An 18224-nucleotide genomic window follows, 5' to 3' on the forward strand; every position below is an offset into this window, starting at 1 on the left:
TATGTAGCTACATTTATATATTTATTTATTTTTTATTTTTTACTCTTTTTGTAATATTTAGTTACCAAAAAACGAATTACAATAATTCACATTCAAGTTTTCAGTCGTCTCTCTACAGTCCGAGAGTAAGTCTACCACTTGATTTAATACGCGTTTTATTTTCTTTGAAGACATTTTTTTTACTTTTTGTTAGTTCTTTTCCCCTTTATTTAGCATTAGCTTTTCACATGATAATTAATAATCCGTTTCAATATCACTTTTTACGTATACACGCGCCGATTTTATACTCTCTCTCGAATGCATATGTTTCGCCAACGCTTCAACTTGCATATTATATATTGTATATTAAAAGCAGTGCTGCCATGTTGGTGAACATTTCTTTCTTAAGTTCATCTCAACTTCAAGTCCAAAGTTAGAGATGAGTTGGAGAATGATGTTGGATATTAACTTGAGAACTGTGAATTTCTCCAAGGTTGGATAAATATTTTCTTGGTGTTTCTTGGGTTTATTTAATTTTAGTTTCTTTGCTATTGAAAGCTGCTAACCTTTTAAACTTAGGCGAAACAAATTCTTAATTTTAGTCCCAATCTTAATTTTAATCGCTAAATCAATCTTTGCCCCAACCTCAATCTGAATCTCAGTAGAAGTTTTAACCTTAAGCTTAACGTAAATTTTAGTCATAATCTTAATCCCATTTTCAATCTTAGCCTCTTAGTGCTAATCTTGATATTGATTTTAATCTTAAACTTAATCTTAATCTTGATTTAAATCTTAATCTTAACCCTTATATTAATCTTAATTTTAACCTTTATCCTAATATTAATTTTAAACTTCACCATAATCTGAATCTCAACCCTACTCTTAGTCGTAACCTTAATCTTTATCTTAATATTAATTCACAGTTCAACCTTGATCTTCATCTTAACCTAAATATCAATCTTATTTATCTTAATTTTAATCTTAATCTTAAACTTTTTCTTAATCTTAATCTTAACCTTAATCTTATTCTAAGTTTTAATCTTAGACTTAATCTTGGTTTTCTGTCTCGCAAAGGCGTTTAACTTCACAAAAAAAATCTAAATCGAAATCTGTCCATCTGGCGGGCATCGTTCATTAAGTACTTAAAGAATATAGAACTGCCTTTGGTTTTGAAAATAAAAAACGTTCTGGCAACCCTAACCTCTTTTTCTCCAATCACTTTAAAACGCAAAAAAGTGTCAATAAAAATGTTTGTGCTAAAAAAATCTAGATAAAATCATTAGCGACTTCCTGCGCTTCAATTAGCTATTCAGTTGAGCTGAGTTTGGTGCACACAAACGACCCCGGCGACCACTTCACACGCTCCAAGCGTCGCTAACAAATTGGCAACTATGTGCATACATACATACATACTAGTAGGCCGCAATGCCGCCAAAAGCTGTAAACGAACATTTTGTATGGTTGTACTTACATATACACATACATACAAACAAACTTATATGTGAACTTTATATGCATGTGAACGCGACCCGAACGCATTCTGCGACGTTTACGTCATTGCATTTTCATTTCATTTTATTTTTAATACTTAACAATTATTTTCTGCTGCTTCTTATTTGTTTTATGTACGAAGGAATCATTTCGCTTTATTTTCCTTCAATCTCTTACTGTGTGTGTACATTTTATTAGCTTTTATTTCTTTTATTTTTTTTTGTAATCTCTAACAAATCGTCGTCAGCAATTAGTGCGCGAGTATTTTAATCGCCACTAAAGCCGTTGATGCTGCAGCTACTGTACTGCGCAGCGGCAAGAAATTTCCATAAACCGAACGACAGACAAGCGGCGCGCTGCATGTACGCACAAATACACACAGGCACACACACACACATGCGCGCACGATGCAACGAAGTGCATACAAATATCGGTTACAGCTTTTACGCTCTCCTGCTGCCCCCTCTTGGTTGCACGGCATGCCTGGTCTCACTTGGCTTACTTGCATCAAAGCGATTTACTCTGCAGCTCACAATTATGACACTTGATTAAAATGAAAAATTTAATTGATGAAAAAAAAAATAGTAAGCGTAAATTATAATTCATGCAAATTGCTAGCGCGAACGCGAATGCATTTGCGTGATTGCTGCATGCAACGCCCACATATATACTATATATATATGTACATATATTCGTGCATGCATACCTATACTGCATTCTAAGTACATACACACATACATATAAACACTCAAGAAAGATGTACGTATGTATATTTCATTTTGTACTTGTACCTACTGGCCTGCTACGTATCTGATTACATGCATGCAACGAAGTAACAGTTAATTGTTAATTAATATTTTTCACCTGTCGCCATGTCGAAGGTCGCATTTGTATGTGTGTATGTATATATGTATGTGCATACATTTTTAAGTTAATAAAAAACATGCACTCACTCACTCACTCACTAACTGCTGACTTTTGCATATTGACATGCTGGAAGCTTTTAGGGATTGGCCGTTCAACGGAAAATATTGCATTGCTGATTCATATGCTCAACTATGAGTTTCCTTGATTTCTCATTTCATTCCATTCACCCGAATAATAGCGTATTATATGTATAACGTTCTGATTTGTTCTTTATTGCTCGTATTTATTGTCATGTAAATCGATAAGCGTTCGCAAATTTATTGATGCGGAAGTTGGCGATGACCAGAAAGTATGTTCATTAATATATTTACGAGTACTAGATACATATACTGAGGGTATGGTTGTATGACGTGCGTGCAGCTCCTATTTAACTTTTTACTGTAGCTTATTGGCATATCATTTTAAAAGAACTTAAGTAATACAAAAAATCTCGAAAAATTCAGTGTACATAAATGTAACTCAGTACCTTTGAAGCTGTTTAAAGCTTTAGGCGTTTTGAAAATATGCTCTAAAAGTAGATCCATGGTTGACTGATTTTAAAGTGGTTGGCCTCCCACGGGCGTTTTATGTCCAACGATATACCATACCCATCGAGGTATCCCATACGATCCTATATAATTCCACTTCGGTAATTCTGCTTTAGATTTGCTTGAACCAACACACTCATATTCATGTTTTAGTGCACTTCTAGTGTACAACCGATTCTCGCTACCTCATTCGCTGTCGAATTTAACTTTTTTTTCTTTTCGTACTGCTTTACTACTACGTGGCCAATCATTTGCTAGGCCACAAAACCGGCAGCTCCTCCCCTCAGAAAGTCCGCTTATATGCAATGCCCGGTCAGGTATCCAATCATAGTTCTTAAACCCTCTCGACTAAGAGGAAGCTGTTCTGTTCTGAGACTTGGCGATGGGAAGTGTGGCCCAGGAGCACTTATTTTTTCTATTGGAATAAATTCTTTTATAAAAAATTTTGTGTTGAAAATTATCAAGTTACTGAAATTTATCGAATCATCAAAGTTTATAGTTATCGAAATTTATCGAGTTATCCATGTTTATTGAGTTATCGCAACGTGTGGCATTAATCAAATCGTTCAAAGTCTAATTAGTTGTCGAAATTTATAGACACGGAAAATCAGTTGATGAAATTTACGGATAGTTATAAAAATTTATGCAGTTAACGAAATTTGTCAAGTTATCAGTATTTATTTCATTATCAACATTTATGGAGTTAACCTAATTTATCGAGGCATCGTAATGCATCGAGTCCTTTGAACTTATCGCATAATCGATATTTAGTAATTTTCTTAAAATTGTCGACTTATCGAATCGAAGCTTTTGAAATTTTCAAAATACATCGAGTTATCGAAGTTTCAAGGATATGTAAGTTTATCGAGTTATCACTGCTTATCGAAGTTTATCGTGCTACCAGAGAAATTGATCGATAGCTTTTGAGAAATATGCAGCTACCAAAACTAACCTAGTTATCCAAATTTATAGAGGTATCCAAAGTTAATCGAGTTATCGAATAGAAGATTTTGAAATTTTCAAAATATATCGAGTTATCGAAGTAAGTTTATCAAGTTATTACTGCTTATCGAAGTTTATCGTGCTACCAGAGAAATCGATCGATAGCTTTCGAGAAATATCTAGCTATCAAAATTAACCGACCTATCCAAATTTATAGAGGTATCCTAAAATTATCGAGTTTTCGATTTAAATCGAGATATATGCATAAATTTTTGAGTTATCGAAATTTATCGAGCCCTCGAATTGCACAGTTAGCAAAAATTATCAAATTTTGTTGAGTTATCGTATTTTAGTTTTTTTTGAAATTCATTGACTCATCGATATGTGTCAATTATCGAAATTTATCCACAAATTGGAATATATTGGGTCAATTCCAAGTCCTGCCAAAGCTCTCCAAAGACCTCTAATGCTAGAAATCCTCACCAAGAGTCTTAAAAAACTAGAAAAACGGTTGTTTCGACAGTAACTGGTACTCCTTGTTAAATTAAAAGTTGATGACACCTCGCCCGGAGTCCTTTGCGGACTGTGCATGACTTACAACCATGCAGTCGTGGTAATTGTAATCGTCAACTCACCATTTTTTTACTGAACAATATTTTTTTTACATACAAATGTCGGGATGGCCGTTTTATGAGACAAGCAAAACACATGTACTCACAACGCTGAAGTTGTACTCAGTAAAATTAGGTTTATTTAAGTAATTTAGTTTTAGAAAATAGAAAAAGTTATTTAATTGATTGATAAGCAAATATTCGTAGTCGCTTCCGCACACGATCAGTCTCTCTCGCTGACGTTCACCGACTGCCTGCCTGCTGCCTCTCTCTTGCAGACATGCCTCGTCGTCAAGGGTTGCCAGATAACTTTACACAAATAACCTGACGAGACTACTGAGTAATTCAGTACCAAAGTTAGAGACTTTCACCTTCGCTGATCGTTGTGATTATCGCTTAACAAAAGTCTCTTTCAGGAACTATAACCTGCCAGCGCTTAGAAAAAAATTGCTTCGGTAGCATTTTTTGTGTGATTTTGGCAACGCACACTGGACCAGGATACTTATTTTTGATGTCGTTGATTTTGAATTTGATACAAAATATTAAGTCTATTTATAAGCAAAAAGTCAGAATTTTCGATAAAAAAAAAACAAAATTGCGGAGCCAATATGGCAAACTCAAACTTTAAAAATGCTTCGATTTTCGTGAAGTTTGATATGTGGAAGTTTTTTATGACGCTGGTACTGAATTTGGTATCAATATTCTCAAAATGTCGTTTGGCAAAAAAAAAGAAATTCCTCGATATTACCTTGCAAAAATACTTTAGACGCAAGTTGTACGGCGAACTTTTTGCAGAAATCTTGAAAATTCATATTTTTTGATCGAAAACTTTGGTTCTTTTCAAAAAGCTTCCATCAATAATAACCAATTTTTATATAACCATTTGTGATTACCAGCGATTTTTTATGGGTCCCCCATTGCATTTTCAGGGATTTTTCCCGGCATTGAAATTCCAACTTCACTATTTCACATGCATTTTGGGACCACCCTAATGTACGTCCTTCTTAACGTGCATAATTAAATAAAAATTATGTCGCGATTTTTTTTACGGTACTTTATAGTTTCAAATTTAGGAATTTTTTCCAAAAATTCCGTGTAACTTAGAGTAACAATATGGATACCAAATGAATGAATTATAACAAAATAAAATTTTTTGGTTCACAATGACGAATACGTATTGAAAATTCTTTTTAATTAATTTTTTTTTTTTTTTACTTATAAAGTTAGAAGGACGAAATTCGAGGATGTGGTCGAGTGTATATTACGTTATCATATACATAATTAAAAAAAAAATCCGAATTTCGAGGTTATTCAAGGTTAAATTTTAAATGAATATTTTCGTTACCTACTCGCCCTCACGCACCAAAAAATTCTCTTCTTTTATTCTACAAAATTTTCTCTTCAATTTGATACCCCTGCTCTTTTTTTAGATTACACTGAATTTTTTTTAATAATTTTTTGAAACAAACCAATTTTTCAAATTTCTGAGTCCTTAAAAAATCGCGTATATATTGATTTTTTTTTTTTTTTTGTATAAAATTTACTGTCACACGGTGTAGTAGGTGCTTTCGTTTCGGTAATTCTTTATTTAAAAACACGTGTATTAATTTTTTTTAATAAATAGTATTGCATAAATGTTTTAATTGAAATCACTCTTACTTGCACAATATTTAAATGAAAAACATTTATGTTATTACAATGCAAACAATTGCCCCTGTTTGTGCTGAATATATAATCAATTCATTTTAAGTGGGCAACATTGTTACGCCAAATAATAATTAAATAATTTATTGACATTATACAGCGCGCATACTAACACACACACACACACATATGTACATAGGTAAATACATATTTTGCTAACGATTTTTCTACTTTCTGCAATGTCTTACTCATGTTGCTTATTGATTAGATTCGGTGTGGCAGTAAAGTAGATATTAATAAAATGCACGCACGCGGCTAGTAAACAAATTGATTTGCCAGCATAAATTGGTTCAAGTAGCGCTAACATACACACACAACTAACTATAAGTGTATAATTGAATACCCACGGCTAAATCCATGTGTACATACATATGTATGTATACTATATCAGTATGTAGTATATGTAAGTATGTATCCACAAAGATAAGCGCCTAATAGTTACATTAGTTCATTCGTCATGTCAGCGGCTGGCGGCAGAATGAGGTCATTATCTAATCTCTGTATGCCGATTGAAAGCTCCAATCTAACTGAAGCAGGCCTTTGGCGGGTGGCTGGCAGAGCAAGAATTAAGTTAAAACGAAAGAATAAAAAAATGTTAATGCTTTTGCTCGCTTATAGATTGCAAGTGTGCAATTTGCAAGTGTAACTTAAAGTGCGAAAAGAATTTGTAAAGTTGAAACAAAAAAAAAAAACCTAGGCTCAGCTCAGTCGTGGCAGTAGCCAGGCAAAGCAGCAGGTCTGGCGTTGCAAGCGTTGCAGGTGAGACGCTCGCACGCAATCGATCTACATTGCCATGTTGTTGACCTGTTTGCATGCCGAGCAGCTGTGATTTACAATGCGCGTTTGAATTTTTTTTCCTACTTTTTATATGTAGCGATTTTTTCTTTTTTATTATTTAGTCGACTACAGTTTTTCTCCATATTCTAATCTAAGTGATCACCGCGCACTCTACATAAATCTACTTTGCATATTCATATTCAAATCTCCGTAGATTGGTATGCATGTATGTAAACGTTTTCACTCCTCCAACTGCGCATTGTTGCTGCTGCTAGACACACTCTCGTTCATAATTTATCAATGCAATAGAATTTCGAATAGCAATCAGAATGCATAAATTTTCATATCGAATGAACGATGCCATACTACATACCCGTACTTTTTGTACATCGTAACACATCGGTGTATATACATATGTATGTATGTATGTTTGCTTGCGCATGCGCCTCGTAAATATGTATTAGGAAATTCCATTTCACCTGCTGCCACAAAGCATTGCTGTTGGATGCAATTCGAGGCTCGGCGATTGGATCTCGCTATGTGCTGTTGCAGCGAGATGCTGAGATGCTTTCGCGTTGATAAGTGAGTGAACAAAAAACCTTGTACAAGTGCTAGAGGAATGTCGCCATGTAGAGCGGGAGGGAGGTGAATTGTGGAATTGTGGGAGAAGTGTCGATGCTTTTTCCAAAAAAATAAAAAATAGTTCGAAAAAAACTTTCAAAAAATTAATACCAAAAGCAATGAACTGAAGTGGGTTTTGTTGTATAACTATGGCATTCAGAATGTTTTTTTTTTATATATTCAGTCCTATTAACAATTTATTTGAAAAGTGAATCATTTCAGTGAAACATGCCAGCTAGCTGTGCAGCTGAGGGGTTTTGAATTAAATTGATTTATCTCATTTATCGTATTCACTAAAGCAAGAACAGAAAAAAAGACGAATGCACCTATGAGGCTCAAGGCAGGTGCCTATGTTTTAAATACTTTACTAGTTTTATTTGTTTATTATTTAATTTTAGTTATTTAAAAATAAATAGTTCATTCTGTAATAAAAACCAACAAAAAACGCTAAGCCCTCGATATTTCAGGAAAAAACTCACAACTCGCAAGACAAAAGTCTTTCGTAAGACAATTGTCCCTAGGATTTCTAAAATATTGAATTAAAAAAAAAATCAAATATTTTCAATATAAAAAACAAAATGAATAAGAGAAAAATTAGATTGAAAAAAATAAATAAAATAAGTTTCTACAATCTAATAGAAATTACAAAAATTTTTTCTTTTTTAAAACAAATAAATCTAAAAAGTAAAAGAAAACTTTATACAAAAAAACTAAAAACAAGAAAATTAAAAAAAGGAAGAAAATTAAATAAAAAATTTTAACAATAAAATCTAAAAATTTAAAGAAAAATTAATTAAAAAAGAACCGAAATTATACTTAAAAAAAGAATAATAAATAAAATACGTTTCTAAAGATTAAGTAAAATTAAAAAATTACTTTTCTTTTTAAAACAAACTATAAATAAAAAAATTATATAAAAATATAAAAATTTAATTGAAAATGTTAATAAATACTAACAATTTCTAAAAGTTAAATAAAATTAAAAAATAGTTTTCTTTTAAAAACAATAAAATCTAAAAGTAAACGAAAATTCATTTAAAAAAAAAAAGAAAAATTACAATAAAAAAATACACAAAATAAGTTAATAAAAATTAAATCCATTTAAAAACAAAAAAAAATTGCTTTTTCAAACAATAAAATCTAGGTATCAAAAAAATTGTAATTAAAAAAGATCTCATATGAGGACTTCCAGCACACTGTAGGACAAGAATTAGGCTTCTAGGCGCAAGCATTACCTTGTTGGTCTGGCAGAAGAAAACTTACTTAGTTTAAACGGGTTACATCTGTCGAAAAAGGAGGTTATCTACTTACTTTTCTTACAAGAAATATTTTTAACTTACTATAACTTAATTGGGGTATTCACCTAACGTCACAAACTGCCGGCTACACATTTGTATGGAATTTTTAATTTTATCACGTTTATCGGCAGTTTATCAAGTGAAAGGGGTATTATTTTTGAAATCTATTTTTATTCGCAAACATCTTCGATCTCGGCATGGGTAAAATTTGCGTTAAACCAGCAGAAAATCTGTAATTTTTCATTAGAAATCGCCTGTATTTATTGGCGTTGCAAGAGCGTATACTTAGTTTAGTATCTACTAAGGGAATTCCACAACGCATATATAATCCTTTCCAACTTTTCGTTGCCTAGTTTTAGGCATCTCCATGCAAGGTGGAAATTTTTAAAAATACTAAAATTATTTTCATTTAGTTTTTTTGAAGTGTAAACATCTTTGCTCCCGGTATGGACAAAATTTTAGTAGACTGGAATTAGCTGTTCCAGCAACACTGCTCGTTTATATAGTTCGTGACTTTTTCAGGCCCAATTCGGGTCTAGTTCGAGTCTAGTTCAAGACTTTTCGGAGCTACATTTTTTCAGGATAATTTCGGGACTACTTCGAGACCAGTTTGGGATTAGTTCAGAAATTTTCCGGGCCCATTTCAGGCCTAGTTCAGTACGATTTCGGGACTAGTTCGGGGCACAGATATTTCAACATCAAATTTCATGAGTGCCTAGTACTCACGCCTTTTTACAATTCAAATTTCTTTATAATAAATTTTCTTCAAAACAAATACATTATTAGCAAAGATTTCAATGATAGTTGAACACATCACCGCCTTTAAATGAAAATCTTTCCAAAAGCCAACAAATCATTTGATAAATACTTATGCCCCCACCGCTTATTCTTAAATCCACCAGCACAGCCAGCGACTTATCACAATGAGCGCCTGCAGTGCAACCACAAAGCATAGAAAATTATGTGACTGCCATGTAACCACCTGCTGCTCTAAACACTCTCTCTGTGCCAGTGTGTGTATGTGTAGCTTACATGCATATGTGCGATGGCAACAAATGAGTAGTGACCTCAACGAATACCGCTGCCACAACCGCGTTAGGCTCGGTCAATCCCATCAGCGATAAAGGCAGCAAGCAACCAAAAGCGGCTAAAACATATTTCAATACATACATACATATGTAGTTAGTACGCTTGAAGCACAGCGGTGGCCAATTGATTAAAACGATTTGCGCAAACCTAGCAACGATTCGACGTTCAATCGATGCAGCGATCAAGCAATCAGCCGGCAGATCACAAGCTACAACTCAACTAGAAAAAAAAAAAATGAAGAAAAAATATTAGAAATAACAAAAAAGCAAAGAAGGTGTGTACCCACAGCGCAGCGTTGCCTTTTGTGTACGCGTGCGCGCATTCAATTCATATGACTACATATACACACATATATATGGATATATGTTGCAAGAACATTACCAGCGCGCTGCCACGTTGCAACTGGCAAGTGAAAGGCACAGAGAGAAATTTCACACAATAGCATATGCACATGCGCGCGTTGATGAACATAAAAATTTCTATGCCGGCATAGCGGCGGTGGCGGTGGTGGCGGCGGCGGGTTGGTTCCGCAGTATGTCCGCATTTATTGATTTTGTTTTGCAATTTCATCGCATTGCCATTTTGCGGCAACTATATGGCTGCCATGGCCAAAAACGGCAGCACAGCAAATGTTGCACGTACGCTCGCATGCGGTAAATGTGTAAATATGCCGGTGGCAACGCATGCCACAATCGCACAAATTAATTTCAAATAATCGACGAAACATGAGCGCATGCATGCGCATGCCACTTTGTTGCAGTCAGACCGCTGCGACGCCGCACCACACAGCCATTGCTTGCTTTGGTGTGTGTGTACATTTGTAGCCTTACTGGTATTCATCTGTCTGCTTAGTATCTCCAGCTACTGGCTGCTGCTGCTGCTGCTACTACTAGCGCTGGTGCATTGACTTGCCACTTGCGGTCCGATAAACGTTAAACGGCAATTGTAGCGGTGCCACTGCCACCAAATTGGTCAATAAACCCCCGAACGCAATGCTTTCCAATGCCAAATGTAGTCAGCAAAAACAATCTCGCGAATGAACGTACGGACAACAGCAATCAATAGGCGGACATGCGTTCAATAGAAATATGTTATTGGCTGGACTTTGCGAAGATTCGGAACAGTGAGGCGCGTGGTATAGGGACTGCACCTCAAACTACTCCTGAATCTCTTAATTTGAATAGATTAGGCGAGCATTTCCAATGGCTCTTTTACTTATGAGCATTTGTGAATCGTAAAAGTTTACCTGATTCTTTCCAAAAAGCTTTCAAAAGTTTAGGATTTTGCTTATGCTTATGATTTTTACAAGCTTTTATTATATATAAGTATATCTATATTGACTTTTGTAAATCTTTGGAATAAAAAAGAAAAGCTTTCAAAAGGCTGAAATGTAAAGAGCTTTACAATTTTCGAAAGCTTTAAAAGTCATTTATTTGAGTTTACCTTCTGCAAGCTTCTGAAAGAAAAACACAAAGTTGTACGATTTGCAAAAGCTGTAAAAGTATTTTCTCTGAGTTTACCTTCAGCGATCTTTCGTAGCAAAAAGAAGTTCAAAACGTAAAGACTTGAAGAGCTTTACGAGCTTTACTCTTTTTACAGAATTGGAAGTAATTTTTCTGCGCTGGCTTTCATTTAAACTCTACAACAAAACGATAAGCTTTCAAGGGGCACTAAGCTTCGACGAACTTAAAGATTTTCAAAAGCTTTGAACTGAATTAGTAAAAACAACTCCACCACAGCTCTGTGCTCTACCAGAATTTGTTTAAGCTTGTAATGTGTTTCAAAGCTGTTGATTTTGAAACACTGCACAAAAGCTCAAAACTTTTAAGTAGCACGACTTTCAGCGCAACTTTTGCGATGCCCTCAGCTTTTCAACAATAATCATAGCCGAACACAATTTCTATTAACGTGTGAAAGTCTAGTTGTTTTAGCAGCTTTAAGTTCTTTTTTCTGATCTTGAGCTTGGAAGAATATCGAGTATTTTTTTTTTATATATGTGCATGTACTACATTTTAAAAGCCTTCGCAGTTATTTTAAGATGCAGAAAGTTTAAGCTCTTAACCTCTTTATATAAAGGCGTGTAGGCTCTTAGGAACTGCAAATTTTTTCCATTTGTTGTTAATGTATTATTTCTTCAATTTATTAACCATAGAGCTTTTAACTTTTTTTGTTAAGAAAAGCTTTACACTTTTCTGGAAGTCAGAGTGCAAAACAGAGTCGAGTGCTCTGAGTTTTGTCAAGCACTCAAATGGAATATTTATCAAAAGTTTGCGCTCGAATTAAAGCTTACCATCGCATGGCCTTGGTTCGCAAAAAATATAAATTTTATATTGCTTAACAATTACGATTTTGTAGTGTTAATGAAGCAAAGCATTGATAGCGAACTTAAAAGTTTTGTTAAGCTCTTGTACTTTTGATTATAAAAAACAAGCTTTTCTTTGGCACAACTACAGAGCTTTTTTACACTTTGCATTTATGCATATTTTGTGAAGAGTGGTAAATCTTTCAAGACTTATAGCTTTATCTGAAGAATTTTGCAATATTTAAGAGGTAAAAGCTTAATTTGCGAGCTTAAAACTTTCCCCGGTTCTTGAGCTTTTAAAACTAACTGCATAGACGTGCAGGCGCAGAACTTTTTAAGTTTTATATATATTTTATACAGACATGTAAACGGTAAAAGCTCTCTCTGTCCAACACGGCAATAAAAACAAATTACAGGGTATATCTTAAGAGTTTTTAGTCGCCATAATCACTTTCACGCATCTTTTTACACATATTTTTATCTACTTTCGGCCAACTGTGCCTGAGGACGTTGTCGCAAAACGCATACTGCAAATACCTTTCATTTTTCCAAATGATGTGACGAAATAAGCAAAAAGCTTACGCGTGTCTATTGTCGTCGTTATGACTTTTACCAATACATCGTTTGTTCATCCCATGCGAACTTTGTTAATATGATTGGTAATGCAAGTACAATTGCCTTTTGTGGGACGGACAGCAGCATCTTTATTTGTTTGCATTTCATGTGCATACATATATAAGAGATGCGTACATACATACATACGTAAGAACTTTTCCACGCTTATAATCGCATGTACACTTATCTACGCATTGAAGCTGAGTGCGTCATCATGACATCAGCATGCTTTCGCACAAGCAATGAAAAAGGTTTCAAAAGCTATAAAGGTTCAGGCAGGCAGAAGTGCAAATCCTTGCCTTTATTCGAAATCTTTTCACCTTACAACAACCTGCTGCAACTGGCAATATCTATCGCTCGCTGTATAGCAGAAGAAATAAACAGTCACAGCAACAACAACTGCAGCAGCAGCAGCAGCAGCAGCAGCATCAGTGGCAACATGGCAACATCTTTCACATTTCGTAAAAGCTGCGAAGCTAAACTTTGTTGGGCACCCGCTCACACTCCCGTTGGAATACAATTGGTTTTAAAACAAAAACATTAGCAATAACAGCAACAAGCACAACAACACTAGTAGCAACTTAGCAAGCAAAGCACTTCGCTGCCTCTACTCTCCGACTTGTAAATGCAAAGCTGCAGTCATTTGTCCATCCATACATGCACCCTTTCAAAGTAGTGTTCCAGCTAACTTTCCTACTACCACCCGCCCCTCTTCCTCTTCCTCTTCCTCTTCCTCTTCCTCTTCCTCTTCCTCTTCCTCTTCCTCTTCCTCTTCCTCTTCCTCTTCCTCTTCCTCTTCCTCTTCCTCTTCCTCTTCCTCTTCCTCTTCCTCTTCCTCTTCCTCTTCCTCTTCCTCTTCCTCTTCCTCTTCCTCTTCCTCTTCCTCTTCCTCTTCCTCTTCTTCTTCTTCTTCTTTAACATTTTTCGCTAACTGCAGCGCGCCTCAACAGTGCGCACACTTTATATGGCGCGCTTTAACTAATTAATTCCCATTAAACGCTGGTTGGTTGTTCGCAGCAACAACAACAACAACAACAACAACAAAAGGCATGCGAGTAGCAAGAACGACAACAATGTCAATAAGAACGCTAGTTGCATAAAAGCAAAAAACAAACTATCAATAAAATACTCACAGTTGTACATATGTATGTACACTAGGGTGGTCCAAAAACGAATGTGAATAAGATAAGATTGTTCTATACCGGAAAAATATATCCCTTTACTCTAAATATTTTTTGATTTCAAAATAAAAAAATAGAGTTATATTTTTGCGATATAGAACAATCCTAGGGGGTGAGAGCATTAAAATTCCCACTTTATTTATTTTACGCCACCCCAATGTACATGTATTGCTATTGGGCATTGCTGCTGCCAACTAATGGCGTGGCAGCAACATTGTTAGTTTTTTCTCGTTGCCTTTTGTCTTCTGTTGTTATTATTGCCATTGTTTTTTACAACGCTTTTATTATTTTCCTTTTCTGCCAGCTTGTCATTACGAATGGCTGTTCGGTTTAGTAGTCTGTTGTTATTGGCTTATTGTAACGATGTTCTTGCGCATTATATGTTCTTTTTGTTGTTGTTGCTTCCATTTGTTTTCTGCTTTTGCTTTGCTTGCGAAGAGCTTTTATTTTATTTGCTAATTTTCGCCCGATTTTCTCTTTGGCTTCTTTATTTCTTCTGCCTTTCGATTATTTATACCGCAGTACATAGTTGTTGCTGTCTGCGTCTGTGTTGTTGTTTTGGTTTCTGTTTATGCGTATGTTGCAGTGGCATACCACAAATATTTTCAAACACATTTCCATTGAATTGTATTGCATTGCAAGGAGCTACGACGACGCCACCACAATTGCCTTCTGTCTGCATTGAGATAACTGCAACCAGCACAAGTGCATCAAGTATGTAAGCTGTACAGTGTTTGCCAATAAAATGCAGTAAATTCCTTTGAGTTATAAAATTTTTTTTTTAATTCAAAAAATATTCAATGTCTCCTTAGTAATATCCCCAGTTTGTTTTATGTTGCATATTTTTAATTACAAATTTTCTTCTTTTAGAGGTTTATGACTGTAAAAATATAACTTAGTAATTTCTATAAAACCACTTGATTTAGCAGAAGTACTCTCTTTCGATAGCTTTTCAAAATCATCATCATATTCTTGTTAAGATCCTTCGCGTTTAATGAGTTAACCTCTCGAAAGCTGGGAAGACTAGCAGAAGGTTTTGGGATGATTCTCTTCAAGCAACTGCAGCAGCTAAAGTAAAAAACTGATTTTTAGCCCGCATGAGGTCAGATCTATTATTGGCCTCGCAGAGCATCTACAAGAGACCTGTGGGTTTGCATGCAAAAAAAGCTTCTGTGATCATCCCTGATTCATCCTGTGTAAAAGCATATTATTATTTCTCCCAGCATTCACCAAAGCGCTCATCTATCCAGGAGTGAACCGCAACTCGGCGGTCATTCAGTTTCCGGCGATGTCAATTTGGCTTGGTATCCAAACATATACCGCAAATATTTTGAGGAAATCGAAAGCCATTATTTGCCTCGATTTCATCTAAGCCACGTTTGCCTAGACCTCCCGCATTTCGTGCTATAAATACATATAAAAACATCTTTTCCGATTGCTTGGATTAGGAGTTTATTTGCAACCACCATTGGAACTCAAAACCCAGCCTGGCAGGAAGCGCAAACAATGTGAGCAGCTGAGCGTAGGGCTTTGCTAAAAAACTACCCATTGAACTTCGAACCATCTGTGGAAATTGCGTTACTACCAAAAGGAATGCAGTAGCTTTACCTCAACTCCTATCTGCTTGGTAGGTCCTTAGAGAAATTTCTATACGAAACTGAATTTCAACCAAATTGCAGCTTAAGTTGCAGCAGTTTTACCTATCATATCAACAGGTATGGTGTTAGGTGGCAGAATGGAAGTGGTCCGCCACTAATACCAATAATTTTTTATCAGGCCTCTTCTTTGCATAATTTTGGTAGCACCAATAATCAGGGCTATCACGGAATCCATCGAAGAAGATCTACGAATTCGAATGCCTACTACGAATATGAAAGAATTGCTATCACTGAATCCGAATGAACTCGAAAATATCGTTGCTAGCTTCGAATGCAAAAACAAACAATAGACATTTATGTTTGCCATTTTGCTCGCGCTGCCCCAGCAGTCTTGATGACCGAGTGAGCAAAGCACTAGACTGCCAATTGAGAGATCCGTGTTCCGAGTCCGAGACGTCGGACAGCGGAGATTATTTTTCTTTTTATTTAATTAATTTTTGTTTCTGTTTTTAATTTTTACTTTAGATTAAATTTTTTGAAAGAGAATGAATTTTTTATGATATTAAAGTAATTAGGTATATTTTCTAATAAATTAATAAATGTTAAACTATTATTCCTCGCCTTATAAAAAATATTCATTCTGTGATAGCCCGGAATATATGTATATAGTTCTTGCCACTATAGCACATAAATCCTAGCCAACAAATAGTTTTTCTCTTTCATAATTTTTATATAAATATTTCTGCATATTCTGCTTTTTATTTTTCCTTACTAATAGATCTCGCCTAATTTTATAACCATTACTGTAAGCGTGTTACTTTGTAGCACTCATTATTTATTATTTAAATTTTTTTCTCTCAAACGAAATGCATCAAGATTTTTATTTTCCATTACCGTTTGCTACAAGCTATTCTCGTTGTTGTGATTTATTCGCTAACTCGCTATCTACATATGTACATACATACAGATGTACTTATACATATGTATGCGCATACTTATGTACACTAGGCGACAAATTGAAGGTGTCCACTTTGTTCTAATATAATATTCACAATTATTTTCATAAAACTTTTTTGGCAGTAACTACTTATGAAATAATAGTTAATTCTAGAATATAAACCATATAAACCAAAGTTTCACACTTTATATAAAGTTCATAAAAATTTAAAAAAATATCATCAAAATTTTGAACTTTTTGTTCAGGATTTCTAGAAAATTTCGATTATGCAGTTTTGTAGCCCATTCTATTTTAGTCTAATGATTTTTGAGATTGTTTTCTTTGGTGACGGACTTTTTTTCATATAGGAATGCATTTCTTATGAAATAAAATGCATGAGACCGTTAGCAAAGAACTTTCAAAAAAAAAAAACAACGCCACTTTCTGTAAATGTAAAAACGGAAAAACAGTCTCCAAAAAAATAAAATAAAAAAATTCTCAAAAATTAACGCAAGTTTTTTGCCGGTTGAATTGCACTTCGTTAAACTGAAATTGAATGGGCTAAAAACTCGGGAATTTTTTAGAAATTCTTAATAAAAAGTTGAAAATTGTATTGAAAAATTTTTGAGTTTTTGTGAAATTTATATAAAGTGTGAAACTTTGATGTATATGGTTTGTTTTATATATATTTTCATAAATAATTAATGCAAAAAAATGTTCATGAAAATAATTGTGAATATTTTATTAGAAAAAGATGTACACTTTCATTCGTTGCCTAGTGTATATCTATGCGCCCAGCAATGCTGAACAATTAACCAGGAATTCGCTTTCCCATCGCAACACAATACACGATTTATGCGATATATATGCGATAAAAGGAATCAATTCGGTGTTTTTGCTGTTTTTTCTGCACTTCATTTTCTTCTACAGATTACTTCCACATACGTTAAGACTTCTACTACTATGTTTATTTCTTTGGCTATTCTTGCTCACATTTTTCCACAGCATCAATTGTTTTTCTATTCACTTGTGCATTCTTTTCCTTCTTTTAATTGCATTTGAATCAATAATTCTGATTTAATTTTCTCTCTTTACAGATCAACATCGCCGTTCAATGCCTGAGTACGGACTTTAGCAGTCAAAAGGGAGTTAAGGTATGTTGATAACTTAACGAAAGTTATTTATTTAAGTATTTGTGTAGAGTATAAGAAGTTGCCTTAGGTTAACACATATTGGAAAGTGTTTGACTGACTGATTGGCTGGTGTAAATAATAAAATTATCTGGGAGGCAGAAATCGAAAGATGGTCTGGCTGTACCTAATTTCGAGCCTTGCTCCATCCATGTAAACATGTCTTTCGCTTCTCTTCCAGTTTGAATTGGACCTCCGTTCTTCCCTTGTGGGAAGTCTGGTACGAAATAAAGAAATCTACGAAAATTTCAAAATTTTAAACAAATTTTTTATTGTCGCTAGGAGGTTTAAAAAAAATGTTTTTGTCTTTGTATGGGCCAAATTCCAATGAATTTTGTTTGCTGGGTTGGAGCTGCTTCGGCCGATGGAGTAAAAGGCGAAATGCTTATATTTTTCCCTTGTCCCTCCTACGCGTTTCGACACTCTCGTGTCATC

General features: G+C 34.6%; 1 protein-coding gene across 16 annotated transcripts in view; it reads left to right on the forward strand.

The window, feature by feature from the left end:
- Nucleotides 1–18224, forward strand: part of grh (grainy head) — a 364785-nt gene that overhangs the window by 293885 nt on the left and 52676 nt on the right. For all 16 annotated transcript variants that reach the window (XM_017614481.1, XM_017614256.1, XM_017614404.1 and 13 more), the window contains one exon: nucleotides 17697–17753. In XM_017614481.1, coding sequence (XP_017469970.1) covers nucleotides 17697–17753 — 57 coding nt within the window. The remainder of the gene's footprint in view (nucleotides 1–17696; nucleotides 17754–18224) is intronic.

The sequence above is a fragment of the Rhagoletis zephyria genome, unplaced genomic scaffold (genome assembly GCF_001687245.7).
Source record: "Rhagoletis zephyria isolate East Lansing unplaced genomic scaffold, Rhagoletis_zephyria_1.1 Rzeph_scaffold_00001, whole genome shotgun sequence".
Taxonomy (NCBI): domain Eukaryota; kingdom Metazoa; phylum Arthropoda; class Insecta; order Diptera; family Tephritidae; genus Rhagoletis; species Rhagoletis zephyria.